Source organism: Podarcis melisellensis, assembly GCF_964234715.1.
Source record: "Podarcis melisellensis genome assembly, chromosome: 9".
Taxonomy (NCBI): Eukaryota; Metazoa; Chordata; class Lepidosauria; order Squamata; family Lacertidae; genus Podarcis; species Podarcis melisellensis.
In genome coordinates this window covers 38,096,241-38,121,556 of record NC_138541.1, presented here as the reverse complement: position 1 = coordinate 38,121,556, position 25,316 = coordinate 38,096,241, and the positions used below count along the sequence as shown (strand labels likewise).

General features: G+C 41.4%; 1 protein-coding gene across 5 annotated transcripts in view; it reads right to left on the bottom strand.

The window, feature by feature from the left end:
* Positions 1 to 23,901, bottom strand: part of DCLK2 (doublecortin like kinase 2) — a 76,669-nt gene extending 52,768 nt beyond the window's left edge. For 3 of the 5 annotated variants that reach the window (XR_014171832.1, XR_014171833.1, XM_081926036.1), the window contains exons 1-2: positions 23,327 to 23,901; positions 4,948 to 5,282 (exon numbers count right to left, since the gene is read on the bottom strand). Coding sequence is in view for 3 of the 5 variants with exons in the window: in XM_081926036.1 (XP_081782162.1) it covers positions 4,948 to 5,282; positions 23,327 to 23,753 (762 nt within the window). In the remaining 2 variants the exon portion in view is untranslated. The remainder of the gene's footprint in view (positions 1 to 4,947; positions 5,283 to 23,326) is intronic. The other 2 variants (XM_081926034.1, XM_081926035.1) reach the window with 1 other exon arrangement.
* Positions 23,902 to 25,316: the final 1,415 nt, after the last annotated feature.

Below are 25,316 nucleotides of genomic sequence, written 5' to 3'. Positions count from 1 at the left end.
AAAGAACAGGATGCAGCTTAAAAGAATAACAAAGAAGCCGCTTTAATGAGAGAAGATAAAGTTGGAGGTTTCAATGGAATGGCATGCAGCTGGTTAAAATTGACAGACAAGTCCAAAAGGAATAGTGCAGGCTAGCAAAACAGCTTCCCATGCACCCTGTCCCATTCTCCCTAGCTATTGTTCTTCATTATTCACTTCGTTCCCACTTCTCTCAATTATTTTTCTACTAGGTGTTGATATTTTTATTAGCGATCTAGTTTTCTATCATTTTCTTTTAAAAATGTAATTATTTGTTCTCTTTCAGCTTTTTTTTTCCAGTTGTGGAGCTAACACGTGATCTGCAGGTGCAATTTTGAGGTCAAAATAGACCTGACATTACAAGGGTCACTTCTTTGAATGACCCTCTTGGGGATGGTGTTCTATCCTAACCTGCTTGTAGTCGTATGTAATTATGTACGACTTGAAATTATGTAAAACATAACATAGTTGTGTTTTTTAAAAAAGAAAAAAACCCTAATGTTTTCCCATCAATTAAGACACATGCCTATAAATTCTGTTCACAGTACTAACAGTCAGAAGCAGTCTGTAAGCTAATTTTGCAGCTTCACCATATGATCTTGTGCATAGTGGAGAATAACATGGAATGAGGTGTACTGTTTTGGGAATGAAGGATAATACATTGATGTAGCACTGGGAACCAACCTTAGGCCTAGAACAGCAGTCATTTGTATTTTATTTAAAAAACAGAAAACTGTAATAGACAACTGTTAATTCAGTAACCCTTTTTAAAGTCTGCAGAGGTAGTGCAAATTAAGAACAAAGCTGTATCAAAGCAAAACTTATTTACTAATTTACCTTCCAGCTAGCATGCCAGAATATAAACTAGACTGCCAAACAAGCTAGTTGATGAAAAGCATTGCATTTAGCTCCCTTCCTCCAGTTCTTAACAAATGTGTATTAACCTAGATTGGATGTGGAGCAGTCAGTTTTCTTGCAGCAGCTGAGAGAAAAATGCGTCATGAACCAACATGGTAGGATGTGATTCATTCCATACCATCCTTTCCTGTTACAATCATTACTGCTTGGCTTCAGTTGCTCTGCCATATAGTTGGGTTATCATTCAAGTGGTCAAAATTTCAACTTGAAATACTTGAAGGACTGCCTTTTCCCAATCTGGGACCTGTGTTCTGCAAGGGAGGGATGGAAGATGCCTTCTTGTGATCTTGCTGTTGGGCTTTTTGAGGGAATGTGGGATAGGAATCTTCTTGCTGGCAGCGTTTCAGTTATGGAACTTTATCTCTCTCTGGAGATACAGCAATCACCCAGACTAATAAAGAGTTTTAGAAAGCAACTTAAAAACACATCCATTCATGTCGGCATTTGAGTGCTATTTAGGAGAACTAGGCTTAGGGTTGCATTTAACTGGACTCTGTTATAGCCTTGAAGATGCAGATCATTTCATTCTGCCTAAAGGCAGCTACTGCAGCATTAATATATTTGGGCATTGCTTCTTTTGAACTTATGCCACCAAAGAAGATTGTTACATGCCAAAATGTGTCTGTCAGCATCAGGATACATTGAACACAACCAGATTATATGGTTAACATATTCTGAATTGTGTAGAGATGTATTATCTTCACTTGTGTTTGTTTAGGCAATATTAATATCTATGCAGTATTTGGTTCATGTACTTTACAACTCCAGAAATGTATTTAAGCTTCTATATATAATCTTTGTTTATGCAAATGTTATACGTTGGATTTATGATATAATTTTAAATGAGGCACTTGTTTGTGTTATGTGCATTTTGTGTCCTGGTTCTCTGATAATGCCTTTCACTTCCATGAATGGAAGACAGAGTGTTTTTTAGCCTACTGCAAAAATATAAATGTTACATTCACTGATCTGCCTCTGGAAATCAGTAAACGTGTTAACGAATGAATTGCTGGTTGACTAGCCATCTAATTTCCAAATTCTAGAGGGAAAGGTGTTGACATTTACAAAATGGAGGCTATGGGATCACTTACATTCCAAGCTGAAAAAACACCTAGCATAATGTTGAAAACTAAATAAAACAGTAATATCCCAAGGATACGATACCCTTTCCCCCCACAATTCACAACTGGTGGGGTTTTATGGGTTGGTGTTTTTGGTTTTTGTTTTAAAGCAGCAGCCTGCAAGAGTAAAATTTTGTCCTTGACTGGTTTTCTCCTCTTTGGCTTTCATTATACCACAGAGAATCAAAGGAGAGAAAAGCTTCCATAAATTGACTGAAACTATGTATAAGCTACATTGGGGTTTTGTAAAGAGTTTTCACTTGGCTCTTCCAGTTTAAATCTAGTTCTCTGTAGACTTCAGCAGTCTTTATCTGAAATGGAATTAGCTAATCTAACCAAATCACTAAAATACACATAACAAAAAAATGCAGTGGAGCAGAAGTTATGAGGGGGGAAATCGAAAAATTGTCCAGTAGCACCTTAGAGACCAATTAAGCTTGTTCTGGGTATAAGCTTTTGTGTGCATGCACACTTCTTCAGATACACTGAAGCAGAAGTCACTAGACCCTTATATATAGTGGGAGGGTGGGATGGGGTACTTCTCAGAAAGGTAGTAAGAGATGGGCGATTGACTCAATGGGTTATGAGGTTTTGAGTGTAATTCAAACCATAGAATCTGGGGCTAAAGTATATAGCCTTTCACTCTAAAAAGAAGTTTTCTATTAACCTTTGAAAGCATGTTTCTACTAGCTTTAGGTACTGTTTCATTACAGAAGCCTATTATCCTTCCTTAGAGAATTATCAAATAGCAAGTGTCTCCTTCCACCTTTCTGTCACACAATCAGGATCTGTTGCCAAGCTAATATCTTTCTGATAAAATGCGAAGGTTCAGATTTAGATGCACAAATACATTATCTACTGTTTATTAACAAACTGAGCTGATTTAATTTAAAACCAGGATCCCTGCTTCAAGTGAAGTGAATGCAAAAGTGGAATTAAACTGTGCAAAATGGAAAACTATATGGAAGAGGGGACAGAATTATCCCGAAGTGGAAATATCCTAAAGGTTTCCAGCCAGCCAGTCAAGAAGAATAAGAGCACATCACACTTTGTGGAACATTTTGTTGCTGGCCCCATTTGGGCACTGCAAACTAAAATTAGTAGTGGATTTAGATTTTGTCATGGTGAAACCCTTGGCATATTGGAGTAGGGACTTAGTGGAATCTATTAGCCGGCTTCAGTAAATTACCAGACTATGCTGTGTTGTTAATAAGTACACATGTTTCCCTACCAGAGAGATCAATAACTGCAGTTGAAGCCATATTGTTTAGAGCTGCCCTAAGGGACAAAAAGACATGTTTTTGGTTTGCTTTTTTAAAAAAAACTAGTTTGTATTCCCCCCCTAATCTATTCCACTCACAGTGGCAGTTTTAGCCCTGCCTCATAAAGAGCCTAGAATAAAGCTTGGAGGTTATTTCTACAATCAAGATTCTGGGGCTCAGTTATCAACAATGTTATCCCAAATCCATTATATTTCAGTAATATTTGACTACTACCTTGGGTAATTGACACTGTGGGTGTCCATGGTACTGTGAATTCAGCGCACCACAGATAACACTCCTGGTGATTATATGACCTTTTCTCACATAAGGAAAATTAAGCAATACAGGAGTCCCAGATACATGCTGAGTATTATTGAACGTCAATAGATGGTATAGCCTTGAAGAGTGCAATATATTTTAAATATATATATTTTAAAAAAATATGTACACCTGAGTCTTTAGGGAATGACAAGGCAAAGATCTGAAATGAATTCAAGTAAATAAGTGCCACATAGACTCAATATTTTCCTGTTTGAATAAGATTCAGTCAGTAGCTGAACAAAGGAGAAGAACTATGCTTCCATAATAATAATAATAATAATAATAATAATAATAATAATAATAATAATAAGTTTTATTTATATCCCGCCCTCCCCAGCCGAAGCCGGGCTCAGGGCGGCTAACAACACTAAAACAGTACAACATTATAAAACATTATAAAAATGAATTAGGCACATGATACTTGGACCCATTCTGGTTGACAAATATTATTCCATAATCTGCTATTTATATTCTCCCACAGTAGCTTGCGAAGCAGTTTACTTATATAGCATGGGCTACAGTTTTGCCAATAGGGTCTGCGGAGAGAAAGAAGGCTATACCTTCTCATATAATAGTATATATGTTGATCTGTGGCTCCAGGCATACTGAGTGATTCAGCATAAATCATATTCTTTTACCGGAATGCATACTTTAACATTTGGGAGGGAATCTCTCTTGTTTTAAGAGCTTACTGTGTTTAAAAGTCTCATGTATGTGTAGGTGTTCAAGGTCTTATTAAATTCAAAAATCAAACCCTATGTTTGTTTTTTAAAAATTCATCTATTTCTTATGATGTCAAGGAGGACATATCACAATATATATTTTTATAACATGCTGAACTGTGCATTTCAAAAAGAGAAAGTAGAACATGATTCGCCATTTAGAATTGAGCTTCTAACAAACTCCTTTCAGTCTCTTCCAACATTACAATGATATATTTAAAAAGCGCTGCCCAAGCAGATTTGGAGGCATGAGCAATTTACCTCATTAGAAAATAAGTTCAATCAGTTGGTAATTGGAAGCAAAGTGCCTTGTCTGCCAAACTCTATAGTGTGCTTTCATCATGTTAAACTGCAGGAGGACAATACAAGTAAATGAACTTTCATCTAGGCATTGCCGCAATAAAAGAAAAAGGCTATTTCAATTTCAAGAAGGCAGGAATTGTGTTATATTGTCCAGTGGAGTAAGGGGAAGATGTTTGATGAGATTAACTTGACAAGTACAGCTCAACACAGGCAAAGGTTCACTCTGGGTCACTTGAATATTTCAAGTAAATTTAAGATTGCAATCTTGTAAATTCATCTTACCTGTTTTCCATCCAGTGTGCAAATTCTCTTGACAACTCCAGAATCTAACTTAATAGCTTCTGTTATATCAGTCAACACCTGGTCAAAGGAATGAGCAGTCTTTTTATTCAGCAAAATCCTCACAGCTTTCCGTGGCTTCACTCCACTCCGTATAACGGTTACCAGCTTGGGTTTAATGAAGTCTTTGCTCTCCTTCAGTTCACTTCTTGCAGATGTCAAAGATGTGAGGGATCGAGATGACACAGATTTTATGTTGACAGACCAATTAGGATTAACGTTCTTAGTGTAATCAACTTTCCGAAATGGCTCATTGGATGCACAGACATAGCTTTCACCTGGTGTAGAAGATGGGAGACAAAACGCAAACATTATTATTTCTTTCATTCCATTTATTTCTTTAATTTCCTTTGTATTCACCTGATATATCCCATCTACCTCATAGGTTTGAGAATGATTTCGATTTAAACCTATCATTGCACAAAAGTTAAAAAGAAACCACCACCCCATCATCTTGATTTCAACTAGATATCTTTCAGGTATCAGATACTAGATAATAATTCACCTATTAAAGCTTTTTTTTTTTTTTACAAAGATGAATCTGGCTGAAAATTAAGCTCTTATTTCATTCTTTACAAACTGCACTTCATTATTTTAAGATTTGCAAATTGCATTCCATCCCTCCATATACGAAACTTCACTTCATAATCCTGCTTTGATTGGAGCAGCCCTGTGCATTATAGCCACAGAACACATTCAGACCCCTTGGATCAGGGCTTCTCAAATTTCCTATCATTAGGCTCCCTTGAGAGATTTGAAAAATGCAAGTGCTAGGTAAAATTGCATACAAAGAATTAGGAACAGAACATAGGAAGCTGCCTTATACTCAGACGCTGATGTCAATATTGTCTACTTTAAATGGCAGCGGTTCTCCAGGGTTTCATGCAGTTCTTTGAAGACACCAGGGATTGTATACCTAGCATCTTTTGTATGCAAGGCAGATCCTCTGTCACTGAGTAGTAGCGCTTGGCCGTCGCTACCTGGAACAGAAAGTCCTCCTTATAAAGCTTCCTGCCCAGGAAAACAAATCATCACCCTAAGCAGATATTGCCACATGCAGTTCAGTGGTTCATGACAAGGGTCAGCCTCAAACTACCCAGAGGTTTCCAGCTGGAGCCCCTGTAGACAGTAGTACTATTAGTACTAATGGACTGAAATGGAACAGCTGACAGGTAGCATGCAGATACTTAACAAATCAATCCACACAAACACAAAACTGGAAAGGAATTAGAGTTCAGTGGTGGAGCATCTTGGTTTATTTATTATTATTGTTTTCTATATGCTAGTAGTAACACCTTGAACCTGGCCTGGTTGGCAACCAGTTCAGATATCTGAACACAGGTATTATATGCTGACAAGGTCTCACTCCTGTAGGGTTCATGCTGCAGCACTCTGCACTCTTCCAGATCAAGTGCGAGGGAAGCCACACACAGAACACATTGCAATAATCAAGTCTTGAAGTAACCAATGCATGAACTACTGTAGCAAGGCCTTTCCAGTCCAGGAATGGCTATAGCTGTTGAACCTGTTGCATTTGATAAAAAGGTACTTCTAGCTACTGAAGCTATCTGAGCCTCCAGTGACAGAGCTGGATCCAGAAGCATTTCCAAGCTGCTTCTTCAGGGGGAGTGAAACCCCATCCAGGGTAGGCAACTGACCAATGTCTTGAACCCGGGAACTACTCACCCATAGTGCCTCCTCCCCCTTGCCAGGATTCAAGCTCATGTTGTTTTTTCCTTATCCATTGTGTCCAGGCAATAGCCCACGGACTGCACGGCCTCTCCTGATCTAGATGTTATGGAGAAATAGAGCCGAGTGCCATCAACATACTGATGGCACCTCATCCCAAAACTCCTAATCATAACTCCCAATGGCTTCCTGTAGGTATTAAATAGCAATGGCAACAAGACAGTCACCTGCGGCACCTCATAACATAGAAAGGCAGTCTTCCAATGCTGCTTTCTGGATTTGGTTCTGAAGGCAGGATTGGAACCATTGTTATGCAATGCCCCCAATTCCCATTCCTGAGAGCTGGTCCAGGAGGATACCATGGTTGATGGTATCAAATGCCAATGAGAAATCAAGAAGCAGAAGCACTTCCCCAGTCCCACTCTCTGCAGAGGTTATCCATCAGGGTGATCAAGACAGACTTAGTTCCATGGCCAGGGCCTGAACCCAGAATGGGATGGATCTAAATAATCTGTCTTCCAAAAGCACCTACTACTGTCCCACCATGGCCCTCTCCATCACCTTCCCCAAGAAAGGGGTATTGGCAACTGGCCAAATGCTGTTCAAAGGGTCCAAAGCCAGTTTCTCTAGGAGTGGTCACACCACTGCCTCTTTCAGTGCAGCACAGACCACCCCCTCGTGTACCATAGCATTAACCACATTCTGGACACAACCATACCATAGCTGTCAACCGTCCCTTATTTTGCAGGAAACTCCCTTATGCCAGCGCCGTTTCCTGCTGCTGTCCCAGATTGATGATGTTCCTTAAATTTCCCAGGTTTCAAAGGAAGCAGCTCCTCTCCCTCACTTCCTGCCGGCCAGGGAGGAGGGAGGCTCCAACTGTGTAGCTTGGCTGTGTTGCTCACCCAATAAGGAGTCTAAGAACGACTGGTGGGTGGAGCTTGCATGCCTTGTGCCGATCAAATCGGCAGCGTTGCCTGGGGACTCGCCTTTGCTCAGCGCTTCCCAGCAGAGAGGTGACGGTGGTTTTCCTTGCTGCATCCCCTTTGCCAGGTTGCTGTGCTGTCGGAACCACAGCTTGAGGCTTCATTCGGCTGCTGGTTGACTAAAATCCCTTATTTTGGCTGCTGATCCCTTATTTTCGAGGCTGCTGGTCCCTTATTTTCAAATGTGTAAGTTTACTGCTATGAACCATACCCTCTCTGTTTGATAAGCCATGCTTTGCATGCAGAATGTCCCAGGTTCAATATTCATCAACTCCAGGTTGGATTGGGAGAGTTTCCTTCCTGAAATCCAGGAGAGCCGCTGCCAGTCTGTGTAGAAAACTGAGCTAGATGGATCAGCAATCTGACTCTGTTCTGTGCTTTCCATTCTAGAGATTTCATTCTTTTCTACCTGCTCCTTGCCTGGTGTAGCTGCAAGGCCCATAACTACTCTGAGCTCAACACCTGTATCGGCTTGAGATGTGCCTTTGGTGGAAGATTTGAGAGATACCTATCTCTCTGACCTGTTTTAATAAAGTTATTTCTTTCTATGCAATGGAAGTACATGGAAAAGTACTTGTGAAAGAAGATAAAAGGATTATATTGAGCCATTTAAGTTTTTAAGAGTCACTTTCCCACACTGTTTTGAAACTTATAATAGAGTAGCATATGAAAACACAGATCAGATATAGATAGTAACCTCCTCCTCTGATTGCATCACATGATTTATTTATTTCAGTCTGTAACTCTTACACTCCCTGAGGTTCATGATGTGCAGCAAGTTTAAAAACAGACTGAAAAGTACTCTTAATATTTAGAAGTTATAGAGAAGCAGGGCCTGAAGAAATCATCATTTCCAGTACCCATTATAAAATGCAAAATACACAGACTCCAAAGATCATTTTGAGAACATTGCCCTCACATTTACCATGTTAGCTTGAATGTGATTAAGTTCCAAGTTGGTCTTGAGTCTAATAGTCTGATGGGAGTTGTGAAAAGACAATGTCTACAAGGTATGAACACATTAGGGCTGCACAGTGTTTCCAAAGCTTAAAACTAGCCCTTAGCTTACACTTAAAGTACCGTAATGTAGCAGGAAAATGCAAACCTTTGGAAATTTCAGCTTTTTAATCTTCCACAAGATTACAGTGCTGCATTCTGCATCTTTTATCAGTCATGTAAGGGTAGTTCCACACACAAGACATTCAGTAGCTAAGCCCAGGTGCTACAGAAATATGAATGACAGCTGCCAAGTACACACCCATAAAAACTATTTACCTCTGCATCTGGTGAAAAAGGTTGCACAGGGCTTTTGTGCAAACAACTAGTCAAGAAGTGCTTCAAGTCTACCAGCTCAATGTCACTCATAAAGCTATCCCAATTCAAGGTCAAAAGTTCTTCCAATTCCATTGTAAATATGCTTACACTATATATTCATTTTTAAACTTTTTGGCAGTAAGCACTGTCAGCTGTCTTTTAGTTCTCATAGTAGTACTTCATTCCTATTTACACACATAAATGCATTGCCTCTTTTAGCTGCCTTGACTTCCAGCTTTTCTGCTTTTGTCAATATCTATGACATCACCGGCTAAACCTGTATGTTCTCAAATAGTCGCTTCACATACTCGGCCTCCCAAGTATATAAGCCACCAATTTAGCTCCTTGTGAAATCACTGCTTCAAAATATTCTGCAGATATTATCCATACCCACAAAAAAATGTTTCAAAGAGACGTTTCCACATATAAAGGGGTGGTTCCATTTTATTCATGTATATTATCATCACATGGACTGTCAGGTTTCACGCACATCTTGCCAACAAGCTTTGCATCCCAAAATACAGACATACAGTGGTACCTTGGGTTAAGTACTTAATTCGTTCCGGAGATCCGTTCTTAACCTGAAACTGTTCTTAACCTGAAGCACCACTTTAGCTAATGGGGCCTCCCACTGCCACTGCGCTGCTGCTGCGCAATTTCTGTTCTCATCCCAAAGCAAAGTTCTTAACCCAAGTTACTATTTCTGGGTTAGTGGAGTCTGTAACCTGAAGCATATGTAACCTGAAGTGTATGTAACCTGAGGTACCACTGTATATTTTTGTTACCATAGAATAATGTAAACAATTGTAAAGATACAATCCTATACTTACTTGGGAGCAAGTCCCATTGAATTTGGTGAGGCTTACTTCTAAATAAATTTGTATAGGAATGTGCTAGAGAGTATTCTCTTATGTTTGTGTGTGCCTGAATTTAAATTTTCCTTATGCAATCTCTTTAATGTTTTTGTTTAAATCATTGCTCCTTTTTCTTGATTTGCTTTTCTTTTAGTCAAAAACCTTTGTTTGACATACAAAGGTTTGCTCAGACCTCTATGGATTGGATCCAGAGTTAGCTCTGCTTAAAGCGAAAACCACTGAAAATCAATGCAACTTAAATTACTCATACTTAAATCCCAATGATTTATAGGTCTACTCAAAATGATGATGATGTCTGGATTCAACTCATTATGTTTGACATTACCAAAATAAAATAATAATAATAATATAATAAAATAGCAAGTATTTTGCATCGGCCACAAACTCCTGCTTATAAATGCTACCACCGAAAGTAAAGAAAAGTGTAAGGTGTAAATGAGAGAGAAGCCCTGCTAGTGAGTCTGGAGACATAATGAAAGTTTAGAAACACATCAGAATGATTCCAAGAGGGAAAAGCAGTCAAGGTGACTTGGAAGACTCTTTGGACCATGATATCCATAATCACTGTATTTCATGTGTATTTCCATTTCAAACAGCTCTGTCATTAGCAGTCCTCAAACATATCCTGAAACTACATAAGAACAGAAACGCCACTACATTGTCAGAAGCAGGGATGAATGAGAATTTCAATTTGGTATGCATTTAGAGCAGACTCTTATCAAATGTGCACGTTCTAAAACAATGTATGAACTGAAACAGAGCCACCCTTCAAAATTTGCACATATCTAAATTTGATGATGCAGTTCGGCAAGTGAGCAATGTTTTGCAAAACTACATATATTAGGGTGAACATGTGCAGAAAAATTAATTTATTAGTGAAAATATCATACAAAAATCTCTTTTTAAAAATAAAAAACCCACAAATAGCTGCAAAATGTGGGTGATTGAGTTTAGGATTGTGCACCTGTGAAACTGAGAAAACCAAAATTGACAGATCTTTCCATCCCGAATCAGAAGAAAAAGCAAACTTGGGTATCAATAGGACAATCACCTGACTCCAGATTGCACCCAGCAGTCCATCTTACACACTTAGCAGGCAATGTCCCAAGAGAAGTGTATCGGAAATCTAAGCAATAACTATTTGACACATTCTGAAAACTGTATGCCAACTATGTTGAACAACTCAGCAGATGTCAGGCAAATATCTGCCAAGCATATTGACATTTCAGCAATGTTCAACAGTATGAAAGATTACTAAGGTATCTAAAAGGATTAAAAGTTAATATCCTCTGTCAATGTCCAACCAATATGCACATCAACAACCCTAGCACAGACTTGACACTACATTAACTGATATAGGTCTCAGAGGTGGATTTAGGGCAGTCTGACCGGTTGCACTCAGTGGCGAAGCTACCTGCTCCAGCACCAGAGTGGCGTCCATCCAGGGGCGTGGCTGGCACGCGTCCCAGGGGGCGTGGTGCACATCCTTGGGGCGTGGTGTGCCACCCGCAGGGGGCGTGGCACATGTTGGGGGTGCGCGATGAGCACTGAGTGTTCCGGGCGCGGGGGCAATGTCACCTCCCTGGATGGTACCCAGGGCGAACTGCCTCCACCTTCATCCTCCAGCACTGCACTCGGAGCCAACCCTATAGAGCACTGCGTAGTGAACTGAGCAGAATGGAAGGTGAGTGGCAGAGAGGAAATGAATTTTGGCTTCATACAGAGCACCGTTGAAATTTGATAGACCAAAGCCTGTCCCTGTAAGTCTAGCAATCAAATAATAGACAACTGTTACCGAAGCTACAGTGATAGTTGAACAATGTAAAGGAGTTATGAAGGAAAGTCAGCACTAGTGGTAACAAAAAATCTAGGTCACAACCCTATTCCTACATATGTGGGGTTAAACACCATTGAACTCAGTTATACTTATTTCTAAGAACAGTGCAATCCTATATGGTTTGAGCATAGTCCCCCAAACATATCCTTTGTATCTGTGGGTCAGATTAATTAAAATGGATTAATATGCATGGGTGACAATAAAGTTGCCCAATTTTTTAAATGTAGTAATTTCTCAGTAATAATAGTTCAGATGCATAAATCTACTTGACGCCATGCATGCCAAAGCACTTTTGGACAGAATTTTACACATTCTAGGCCCTGTAGAGAAAGTAAAGTGATAATTAAGAAGGAGTGCTGAAATGATTGTCCATCATTTTATAAGCCAGAGTGCTTGAATTTAAGACAGACTGGTTCCATTAATGCTTATAGGGCTAAGTTTACAAAAATCCAAGCGTTTAAGTTTAAATGGATTGTAGCGAGTACTCAGTTAATTATATTTATTTCCAAATGGTACTTAGCTGTTATTTATATGAAAGCACCTTGGAACACGCATTGGTGAGACCTTAAAAATTTGCAACTAAGCTGAAAAATAAGATAAAAATGGGAAGAAAAAACTTTAATAAGGTTTATTCAATTGTATTTATTATCACATTTGTTTCAGTTACATGCATTAAGAGCCTTCGAATTTGCAAGGCTCTCCTGGTAGTATTCAACTCTGAAACATTGTAAACAGCTGACTTGCTTGGATAAGCTAGCAAGTCAAATCCTCATGGGACAGGTTAAGAGAAGTGCAAATTACGATAATCACATAAAGCAGGATTGCAGCCCTTTTCACCTTGGAAAAAAGGCCAGGCTGATATTTCAGACGTAAGTGTAAACTATGAAAAGACATAACTATCTGAAGCTGCAATCCTATACCCAGTTCCCTGGGACTTACTTTTGGGTAACTATGCACTGAGAGTTGCACCAACAATTTTATCACCTCCGAAACAGGTGACTGTGTTAGTTTATACTGTACTGTAAAGGGAAATTGCTAGCATTTGCTTCCTTTCCCGGCCCCCATACTATAGAACACAAATATTTTGTTATGCTCCAAGGGAAACCTGCTTATTCATGACCATATTTTATATATCTTGTACACATAAAAACACTGAATTTGATAATATAGTTTATTACGCAGTAGATGCTGTAGTCTGCATAAACATTCCAGTGGTTTTTAAACATATGATTTTAATCTCAAAGGTTCTTCACTTTCAGAGCAAAAAACAAAACAAAAAACCCTGATGCTGCACTTATTAATTCCCCCCAGAAAGCTAACATCAATTTGCAGAAATAATTTCTCTCTTGGGCTATACGCAACATTTATGCTTTTGCTAATGAAATATTTTTATGCCTTGGTTACACTGGGTTCAATGATGCTAAGAAATGTGTTATAGGCTTGCAAGGCAAATTGAAGCATGGCAGATGATTTAGCCATACATTTCAAATAAACAAGTGTATCTTCAAATAGGAGATGAAAGGTCCTCAGTCCAAACCTATTTAGATTTTAGTTTTTTTATGGTTCCCGTTTCCAAAATCTCTCATTAAGAGAGATACATTTACAATTTGCTGGAGAACTAGTAAGCTTTTGTATATGAGTGTTTGCAAAAGTTAGGTTTTAGATTAGGAAAGCCATTATCCACTTACATCATTACTGTGAACAATATCCGAAATTGCCACATGTAGCAATATGCTTGTAGAAAGTAAACAAACAATATTCAAATGTATCCCCTTTAAATAAGTAAAGTGCACAAATTTGACACTCACATGTCAACTATGGGTATTATATGGACTCAAATATGTACTAAGGTTCAAGACAAAACCAAGTACAGTGGTACCTTGGTTTACGAACTTAATCCATTCCAAAAGTTCATTCGTAAACCAAAGTGTTCTTTGGGGGGACTCATTTTACAAATGGAACACATTCAACAGGAAGCTGAACATGTTCTGCTTCCAAGGCAGAACAAGTTCACAAACCAAAACACCTACTTCTGGGTTTACAGCGTTCTTAATCCAAGTTGTTCATAAACTAAGCTGTTCTTAAACCAAGGTAGCACTGTTTGAGAACTACAGAACTAGTAGTGTACTAATAATACACTGTTAGTAACCATCTGAAATGAGCCAGACTATCCCGAAGGAGTGCCTGCCATTCTGCTGAAGCATTTTGGCAGAAATATGAAGATGTTGACAGTTTGATATTTACAATGCATATATGTCAGCTAAAGATGTAGGATGATGCTGGCAGTTTTTGACTAACGTCTTTTTATGCAGTAATATAGCTACAGACAAATAAATCAATTTTGAGATGTTATACAATCTTTGTTCCTACCACCTGCCCCTATGATTAGAATATTTACATATTGACTCCCTTTCCTGCACCAAGAGGATTGTATTCAGTGACATGAGGTATTCCAGAGTTCCACCGTAAAGAAATTGTGTATATATATATATATATATATATTCAGGAACACTGCTGGCTTTTATTCATCCATACAATATTGCATCCTATAAAGAGTATGGATTAGAAAAGTATTGTAGTTTCTGAAAATGAAGGAGAAACAGAAACAAGTGTCTCAACAATACTGCATATGATTTGTCAGGCAAAAATTAATGTCACTAACACTAGGGAGTTTCTTGTCAAAAATATTGTTGATGCCATCTGCCACTGAATTAAACATTAGGAGCATCTTACGACAAAGAGTGAAAGTTGCCAATGGAGGTATGCTAATGTTCTAGTAACACAACCACTTTGAAACAATCCTTGCACTTCACTCCCAATATAAATCATGCACATACAAATGACTGACCCTCAACATTAGCAAGACATGACTCTATTCAGACCTGTTTTAAATTGAGCAGAATGTCAACTAGTTATTCTTGCTGGTTTCCATCTTTAGTAACACGGTGCCTCATCATAATATGCCAGCACATGAGGATGTTAAGTAGTCTAGAGAAACATACACAATACTTCTGGAAACACCATCTGAAGTAAAAACATTTTTTTTAAAACATATAGCATCCCACTTTCATCATCTCATTGTCATCTCTAAAGCTTCAGGCTGTGCTTACACAATGAGTTCCTTCTGCTTAAAGAAGCCACTTCAATCGCTTAACAATCAAACTCTTATATTGTACAAGATTTAAGGAACAGGAACACACATTTCTCCTTAAATATCTTGCCTGTTCATCTCTTCATTTTCTCTCTTGAGTTTTTTTAAGATTTATTAAATGGCCAAGCGACCCTAAGCAGAAGGCTTTAACAACAACAGCAGCAGCAACAACAGCTACAGCAGCAGTAGCAACAGCAACAACAACAACAATTAATAATATGCATATTATGCATAGACCGTAGCATCACTATAGTCCTCAATGCCACACACTTGCTGCAGAAATGTAAACATGTTTTGCTTTGCCATATTAACATGATTATATTTTCCCCTCATCAACCAGCAGAATACTAACATACTTCTTTTTCTCTCTATAAGTAGACTGTTTCTAACAAGAACATAAGAAAAGTAATAATAATAATAATAATAATAATAATAATAATAATAATAATAATAATAAATTTTATTTATATCCCGCCCTCTCCAGCCGAAGACGGGCTCAGGGTGGCTAACAACAATAAAACAGTACAACAGTACAACACAACACAACGATCTAAAATCATTCATTATAAAACTGGTTCAACTCAAACCAGTGGCAACCATTGGGCCAAAGCTCCGAGAAGATTGCCGAAGGAGGGAGTCAGGCTGTGCCCTGGCCAAAGGCCTGGTGGAACAGCTCTGTCTTGCAGGCCCTGCGGAAAGATGTCAAGTCCCACAGGGCCCTAGTCTCTTGTGACAGAGCGTTCCACCAGATCGGAGCCACAGCCGAAAAAGCCCTGGCTCTAGTTGAGGCCAGCCTAACCTCTCTGCAGCCTGGGACCTTCAAGATGTTTTTATTTGAAGATTGCAAGTTTCTCTGTGGGACATACCAGGAGAGGCGGTCCCATAGGTACGAGGGTCCTAGGCCGTATAGGGCTTTAAAGGTTAAAACCAGCACCTTAAACCTGATCCTGTACTCCACTGGGAGCCAGTGCAGCTGGTACAGCACCGGGTGAATGTGATCTCGCACCAAGGACCCTGTAAGGAGTCTCGCCACGGCATTCTGCACCCGCTGGAGTTTCTGGGTCAGTCTCAAGGGCAGCCCCACGTAGAGCGAGTTACAATAATCCAGTCTGGAGGTGACCGTCGCTAGGTCAGGGCGAGAGAGGTAAGGAGCCAACTGCTTAGCTTGGCGGAGATGAAAAAATGCCGCCTTTGTTATAGCTGTAATCTGCACCTCCATGGAAAGGGAGGTGTCGAAGATTACACCCAAACTCTTAATGGACGGTGCTGGCACTAATTGCGCCCCCGCAAGAGATGGGAGTTGCCCCCCCAATCCCATATCGTCCCGTCCCAGCCACAGGACCTCTGTCTTCAAAGGATTTAGCTTCAACCGGCTCCCACGTAACCATCCAGCCACAGCTTCCAAACATCTGATCAGTGTGTCTGGGGCCGAGTCAGGATGGCCATCCATCAACAGACAGAGTTGGGTGTCATCAGCATACTGATGGCAACCCAGCCCAAAACTCCAGACAAGCTGGGCGAGGGGGCGCATAAAGATGCATAAAGTATACGAGATTAGACCTATGGGTCAACCAGTATGAGTCAATACACTACTTAGTTATCAGGGTTAGAATCATCCTTAAAGCAGAAACAAGAGACTCCTGTAGCATTTTAAGGACTGATAAATTATTTATTTATTAAACTTATTAGTTGCTTTTCTTACAAAAGCAGCTCAAAGTTTCTCTGTTTCAAAGTTTCAAAGTGGCTTACAACAGCAAAGCAACAAGCAAAAACACCATAAAACAAACCAAAACAAAAATAATATTGAAGGCAATCGTGTTCGTAGAAGGTGGGATTAAAGCATTCCTTTCCTTCAAGGAGGCCGCAAAAAATTAAAAGCCTGATAGGAAATGTTGCTTGGCACCTCAAGATATGTAATGATGGCATGAGCTTTTCCCACTTTATCAGATGCTACAAGATACAAGCCCTTGCACTGCCATTATCTACAATGTAGAACTCATTAGAAACTGCTCTCCCCCCCACCAGAAAAACAGCTAGTGTTTCCTATTGAAAGCTACAATAACAGTTTTTATTGATTTCTGAGACTGTTGCAGTGTTGACTGCAGCAGTTCTGCTTTCACAGCTCTCAGAGTTCCCTTTCTATTTTCAGTACCCCAAGAGATACACCTGTCTGAGCAGTGAAGCTTTAAGGACAGTCAAAATATTTCCTTCCTTAGACTAGGAATTATGTATCAAAACATATACTGAAATTTAGTTTTCCTACAGGATACAAATATTTTTAAGATCTCATACTTTCTGAGTTTGCAGGATGCAAGAGAATGTTCCTAGAAAATAGCACTAATTTTGCTCATATGTATTTTTTTCTTGATCACCCCAAGATAATCCCCTACATGAAACTTACAACTAAGCTCCCACATTCAAAGAGTATAATAGTCAAACTTTTACTACCTTATTTGTTACTTCAGAGGCAAGTCAACTGCTGGTTTCTTTTTAAGGAGGTTATCATGTCTTTTCACCAGTTAGAAGACAGATTCATGACAGTTTAAACTAGTGTCCAGTCATTTTAACAGGACTGAAAGCTGTTTGTTACCAACAAAGCAGCACACATTAGATCTGAATATGAATTAATGATGTGCACAAGTTGTGAGTGACAATATGCCAAATCTGTCAGTCTAATAAGTAAGTATTTAATTGGTCCCAAAGTATTTTTCCACCCTCCTCTTGACTAATGAGTATCAGAACAACCTTTTCTTGTTAAAATATGAAATAATGCTTCATAGTACTACTACTCATTAGAGAAAAGAAATTTCCCCATATGGCTTATCAATATGCCTGTTTTTAATGGCGTTCATCCATGCATTTGATGTCTCTACAGATGCCAAGTATATTGGCAGATCATAGTGAATAAAGACTGAGACATGAAATCAACATGACATTTTCTTAGGTTATCAGAAATATCTCATAACTTGGGAAATTGCCCCTTTGCCCAAAAGAACCACTTCGGGATAGGATACAAGAATAGAAGTTTAATCAAAATCTGCATATAAAGAAAATCACTAACAATCCACGTAGGAAGTGAGGATCACAGTATCTGGAATGAAAAGGCATTGTTGCACATTTCTTTCTAACCTATTCAACTTATTATGACAATATCCAATTGCAACATGTTAAAGTTAACTATAAAAAAGATCAAGTGATTGCTTTACCATTGCAACCATTAGAGTAAAATATAAAGGAAGGTACTTTTATTGCAAATATTCTATTTGCAGATAAATATGTATACTGTATTAGATTAGGTGTGAGTTGAGTGGTTAATGTGCCTTACAAATGGCCATTGTGTACATTCAGTACACCTCATGGAATGTGACATAATCTGTCCATGAGGAGAAAATTATGCATGTTTTATTGTCAATATACATGTTCCGCAACTATTGTTGAAGAATGTGCATATTATTTTCAAGAAATACACCCTTTGCTTCTATCTCTAGCTCAGAAGTAGGGCTGGTTTTCAACATGGCAATATATCACTATATCTGAAATAAGGAAGGAACTACACAGAGGCGAACAGGACAATGTCCTAGGAATTGCTACTACTTAAGGTCTAAAACCGATAAATAAAATCATCTCATGGTCACTTTCAGCAGCAAGCAAGCCAAAATGCATCCAAATGAGACTTTTGGTTTCGGGCTTAGCTACCAAGTGGTGGTATTGAGGACAAAGTACCTGCCACCATCACAAGACAGCACAGGCCACCACTACTGACAACACCATGACAAGGCCTTGCAGGCTGTCACCACTTTTGCCACTACCACAGGGTCTTATAGGCCACCACCAAGACAAGGCCTCTTAGGCTGCTGCTACATCTGCCACCACCGCCCACTGCTGTGGGAAGGCTTCGCAGGCTGCTGATTATTGTGCCACTACTGCCAGGCTTCTACTGCTTCTGCCTCTCACCCTGGCCATTTCTGATTCTGCCGCCACCAAGCTGCTTCTGCTACCTAGCAGGCCTGCTGGCAGTCTGGCAGTCCCAGATTATTTGTATTCACTATGACTCATCTCTGTACTTTGGACTGTCCTGAATACCACCAAGTATACCAAAAGTCCTCTTCGGATGCATTTTGACTTGCCTGCTGATGAAACTGAGTGTGTGATGATCAATAATATTGTCATTTATCCATTTAGACACCTAAGTAGTAGCAGTTGCCAGGACATTGTCCTGTTCGCCTCTGTATAGCTCCATCCTTATTTCAGACATTGTGGTAGATTGCAATATTTAGCTGGTGATATTGTGAGGTTTAGCTGCTAACATTGCAGTGTTTGGTTGGTAAAGGTAAAGGTAAAGGGACCCCTGACCATTAATTAGGTCGAGTCGTGGCCACCTCTGGGGTTACGGCGCTCATCTCGCTTTACTCGCCGAGGGAGCCAGCGTACAGCTTCCGGGCCATATGGCCAGCATGACTAAGCTGCTTCTGGCGAACCAGAGCAGCACACGGAAACGCCATTTACCTTCCCGCCAGAGCGGTACCTATTTATCTACTTGCACCTTGATGTTCTTTCGAACTGCCAGGTAGGCAGGAACAGGGATTGAGCAACAGGAGCTCACCCCACTGCGGGGATTCGAACTGCCGACCTTCTGATTGGCAAGTCCTAGGCTCTGTGTTTTAACCCACAGCGCCACCCGTGTCCCAATTTAGTTGGTGAGTTATTGCAAAGTTTAGCTGGTGAGTTATTTTGATGCTGAAAACCAGATATCACCTAGCCCTTACACACATTGTGATTCGCGATATATTGCCAGCTCAAATATTACGAAACAATTAGCACGATGTGAACTTTAAACCAGTTTTGGATGATATATTGATATATTGCCCAGCCCTACTCAGAAGTAGGCAACCTGTTGCTGGAAGGCAGTCAACCATCTAACTCTGTGTTACTTGTAGTGTGCCTTCCTGCTGACGTAAAAACATTGTGCATCTGTTCCTGCTGAGAGAGGTGGGGGAAGATTTGACCCTCCTCTCTCCTTCTAAGCAGTGATGAAAAAGAAACAGGATTGCAGATACAGTCACATCTGCATTCATAGTGGGCCTCCGTTTACATGCACTTGCACATACATCTTATGTATAATAAAAATGTAACTGCACTGGAGGATTTGTAGTGCTGCATCACAATCCTTGATTTGCATGTAGTCAAGAGTGTAGTCTCCATTGGAGGATTTCTCATACCTCATCACAACCCTCAATTTGCATGAAGTTGGGGCGGGGTAGGGAAGCAAGAGAGAAGGTGTGTTGAAACAACAGCAGAGGCTGTGGAATAGGAGTAAGAAGCGAGGGTCACTGAGAAGGGGAAAGTGATGGCTTAAAACGACAGTAGAAATACAATTTCATGCATCGTATTTTACTCCTGGTATTATGTGTCATATTCAACATGAAGTTCCAGAACAGGTTTTTAACAAACACACACTCATCTAGGAACAACATCCAACAACTGAACTCGGCCTTCTCTAACTGAACAAGTCAATTGACAGGCTTGCTTTCAATATTCTGTTCATCTTAAAGATACAGTAACATGTATCACTCCAGGGTGTGTGCGCAAAGGGCTGCTACAGAAAAGGAGTATGGGGTGGACCAAGTGCAAGGGAAAGTTTAAAAAGGAAGGAGAAGGTAGGTGGGTAAAAGGGGATGGATGTGATAATGGTGTTTGTGCAAAGGGGCTGCAGAATGGGGTTGGGAAGGTGGAAAGGGAGCTCAATAGTTGCATGGAGTTGAAAGGGGAGGCTCTAGGGGGTTAAAGTGGAAGGAGTGGCAGGGGGAATAAGAGAGAGTAGGGGCACAGCCCCTAGCGTGCGTGCATGCATGCGTGTGTGTGTGTGTGTGTGTACACATATACACACGAACAGAGCATCCATCCATATCAGCATGCTTCTTGACTGGCGAATGACCATATTGCCCAGAGAATGCACAAAATGCTGTCACATTATGCACATTATGCACATTCCCCAAGGCCTGTTGGAGACTGTGTATATTGACTGGGAAATGTGCATAATTTGCTTCTAATGGACAGACTATTTGTACATTCTCCACGTGGCATGATTTATGTACACATTCCCCAATTATACACATTAACTACTCAGCTCAGCTGACCCCATATGATCTACACACACCTCTTTGACTCAAGGTAACACTTCATGCATTTGATGAAAAAGACTGAAGTCCACTAAAATTCATGCTATAATAAATTGGTTAGTCTTTAAGTTTTGTAGTCATTCCTCATAAGTATGAGTAAAATCTCCCATGCAGAAAGGGTTATCTACATTTAGTAATGCACTAAGACGACAATCCTAAATACAATTACATTTGTCTTAGTGGGTCTTACTTTTGAGTAACCATGCATGGGATTGCATTTTTTTTAAAAAAATCTTCCCAAATTATAAAGGCTCTTAGAACACAATCAAAATTCTGACTGTCATTTCTAGAGTTGAAACAAAACGTTTTACTAGCCAATTGTTCAAGCAAACAAATACCTGTATAGTGTTTGCTTGAGCAAGCTTCCAAGGTGAGAGCTCAGCAAAAGCAAGAAAGGAAGAGAATGATGTAGGAGTTCAAGAACTGAAGAGTAGGCGGACTTCCCCAGTTATTAGGCAGCAATCTTGTCACTTGCATCTGATTTCCCTTTAAAAATCTACAAACACACCTCCTTTCACCATAGTCATGCAGACTGCTTACTCAGTTACATTAGAGGAATGTTTGTCAAACAGTGGGCCAGGGACCCCCATTGGCCATCACTGTACTTCTGAGTAGGTCATAGTTCTGCAGCCCATCTCCCCCATGGCCATGCCGTTGCCCTTTAATTGATAGATGCCAGCACCAACAGATTGCTGACCATTTGTCTGACCAATGGACTACGATGAAGTTATATGGGCAACATGATGAGAAAGAAACCCTACTTTGAAATCCAAAAATTATTCATAGTTAAGGACCTGAGGAACATAGAGGTGGATTGCATGCCCATTGCCTGTATCCTTATTTGGGCATGCCAGAATTATTATTTTTAAATTATATTATAATTATATTTATTTATAATCATATTGTAAAAAACATAGGTGTAGCAGCTCAATAACAGCTATAAAATAGGACATGTGCACTTTACAGAGTACTATGGCAACTGAGTCATCAATAATGATAAACTAACAATGTCGGTGCCAAACTGGTACAAGATAATTTGATACTGACTTTTAGTTCACCAATTCCAGGTGTTGTTTAGTTTTAAATCTGAAAGCCTTTATTCTATATGGTGCATGAGGCCCTTGAGCATACTTTCCAGAAGAAGAATCTTGCCTAGGCCAAAAGCTTGCATATTTAATTTGCCCAATAATGGTCAGTTTGAATGTCATTGGTTTCATACATGGCAAGCCTTATGGGTATATAAAAAGCTGCATAAATGTACTGCAAGGATCAACATACAAGTGTGTAGCTTTGGACTAAGTATATAAATTGGACATTATCTTTCTAATTCCCTTTGGAACCAGAATATAAACAAGGCATCCTTATGTTTTTGCTATGTTTTGCAGTTCCATATACAAAGTAGCGAAATGAGAATGTAGTACCAAATAACCATTTTACCTACGGTACTTTATGCTACATAGAATTACAGTAACCTTTCCCTGCCCACCACCAAATATATTTCATATATATTTGTAGTCTCTTGCTCAACAAGCTTTCCTAAAACAGTATGTACCGTATCTACTTGTATTGGTCCTTTAAAAAGGTCCAATGTGGACTGTGTGCAAATAAAAATAAGAAAAAATAAATGATGGTACTGGAAGGGAATGAGTTTAGGGATCAGCAGTTAATTCTGAAATTTAATTTGATTTGAAGCCTACCATTACTATTTGTGCAACATGTAAAACTAGAACGACTCAACCTGGAAGACTGAATGTTGACTATACCATGCATATATACATACACCATACACAAGATTTTCAACACTTGTTTTTTTTAGACCCCACCTGTTTTCACAAGTGATACTAAGCTCGTTTTTCTCCATCTCTACACACACCTGCATTGCTCTGGTGACCTTTTAAACACACAGGCCCTCAAATTTTAGATCAAGGGAGTGATGTATGGGAAAGGGGGGGGGTTATTTTTCAGCTCTTTTATGCCTTCTCAGCTAAGGAGCCTGCTGCAGATCACCTGGTGACCATTTATAGCTGCATACATCCCAGACCATTCAAGAGCAGGAGTGCCTATCCAGATCGAGTGGGTGTGTGCAAGCATGGGAACCTCTGAGCCAGAGAGCAGCCTCGCTCATTAACAGAGGCAAATGAGCATCAGCTGGAACAGGGTGACATCATCCAGAAATCGCGGGTAACAGCAAGAGATCTGTTGGAGACACTTGTGAAAACGCCCCCTGACGACCGAGTAGGTCTTCCCCGCCCCCGCCCCCTTGGGCGCAGGTGTTTCGTGCTCCTGCTTACCGTCCACCAGCTCGTCCAGGTTGGAGAGTTTCCGGCTGCCGTCGATGGTGTAGATGGTGCGGACGCCCTGGGGAAGGTTGACATTGTCCGACAGAGACCTAGTGAGCTCGACCAGGAGGGCGTCGAAGGAGCGGAAGCGGTCGCTGGAGATGGGGTAGACCAAGCCCTTGAAGTACTTGTCTCCATTGCGGTAGAAGCGCGCCTTCTTCGCCTTCTTCTCGGAGCTGAGGGCCTGCAAGGTGCGCGTGCGGTAGAAGCTGCAGTGGGCGCTGTGCGCGGGGCTGGGGATGAGCCCGTTCCCTTTGGGGCCCGAGCTGCTGCTGCAAGTGGAGCTGCCCCCTCCGCCGCGGCGGGAGCTCGAGCGCTGCTGCCTTTTGTCCCTCTCCTCGAAATGCTCCAACTCAATGTTCCTCCGCGGGCTGGCCATTGGAGAGCCGTGTCGCCCACACCGCAGCCCAATACAATATCAACCCTCCCCTCGCAAGCGGCAACCCCTCCACCCTCCCCACCTCAAGCCTCCACACGCGCCCTGCCCAAAGAGATGCCCGCCCGCGCGCGAGGGGATCCTTTACCTCAGCATCCCGCCAAAAAAAAAAAGAAGGCGGGAGACTGCGGTCCCTCAGAGGCTGGGCGTTAGGAAGCAGCAGCCGCCTTCATCCAAGCAGGAGCAGCAGCAGCTGTGCCGGGGACTCCGTGCCCATGAGGGGAGGGGGGGAGAGAGGAGAGGCAGCAGGTCGCCCTCTTAAGTCACGCGCGCGCAGGCACCACCACGCATCCCTCGCGCCCTCTCGCAGAGCCCCTGCTCAGCACCTCCCGCCTAGGGGACGCCTGTCATGAGCCGCTGAGAGGCCGCCAAGCCTCCAGGCTGCTCCCATTCAGCCTTAGGCGCGCGCCCGCCTCGGGAAAAGCGGTGCTGGGAGGCGGAGAGAGAGAGAGAGGACGCCGCTGGCCGCGTCCCACCCTCAGTCAGTCGGCTCGGAGCTACTGAGGAGAGGGAGGTGGGGACGACGGCGCGTCTGTTCCGCTCGGGGCCAGCGCGCCCCCGCCCCCCTCTCCAGAATCCCCAACTAAATACGATGCGCTAAGGGAGGGGGGAGAGCCCACCCACAAAGAGGACGCCTTTCTGCAGGGCGCCTAAGCTACCCAAATCCCTCCTGCCGCTGCTCCAAATGCATCCGCGCGCCCGCGAAGGCGCATGCACAACCCCGCCGGCAGCCGTAGCCGGGCTGATCTCCCGGGCGATAAATAGCGCCGCACTGTAGCGTCAGGCTCTTAAGAGGGGTGCGGCGGTGGAGAAAAATAAATAAAGGAAAGCAAAAGGAAACAGGCTTCCCCTCCTCGCCCCCTTCCTTTCCTGTGCCGGCAACCTCTTCGGAAGCCAAGCGCAGAGAATCCAACAGGAGGAGCAGGCGGCGGCTGCAACCCGGCCAATGTGCACTAATAGCAATGCAGTATGTGATGTGACAGAGGCAAGGGGAAGTGGCTGCTGGGTCCTAGAGCGACTCGGGTTCTCAGCCATCGCAGCTCTTCAAGGCAGGTTCTGGTTGCCCAAGCTGCATTGTGAATCCCGTTATGCACTGAGTGAGCCCGATCAGGGAGCTCAGAAAGGAACGCAGCAAGCTGGCTTCTATCGAGTCAGCCCCACTGATCCATCTTGATTGGTATTTTGCACAGTGACGGGCAGCCTGGTTTCCAGGCAGGGAATCTTTCCCAGCCCTGCCAGGGATTGAACCCCCGGACCTTCTGCAGGCAAAGCACATGCTCTACCCTCTACTGCTAAGTATGCTTATAAATGCAACATCCATATGCATCTTCGGGATTTTACATAATGGTTTTTAAATATGTGCTAAGTTTAATAGCCCCTCAATCAATATTCCATTTTGATGCCACAACTAGAGACTGCCATATTTAGAGCCACAAACTACCTGCTACTTTAGCCACATTCCTTATCATAGGAGCCAATTCCTAGGAGCAGAGATCTCTTTGGCCC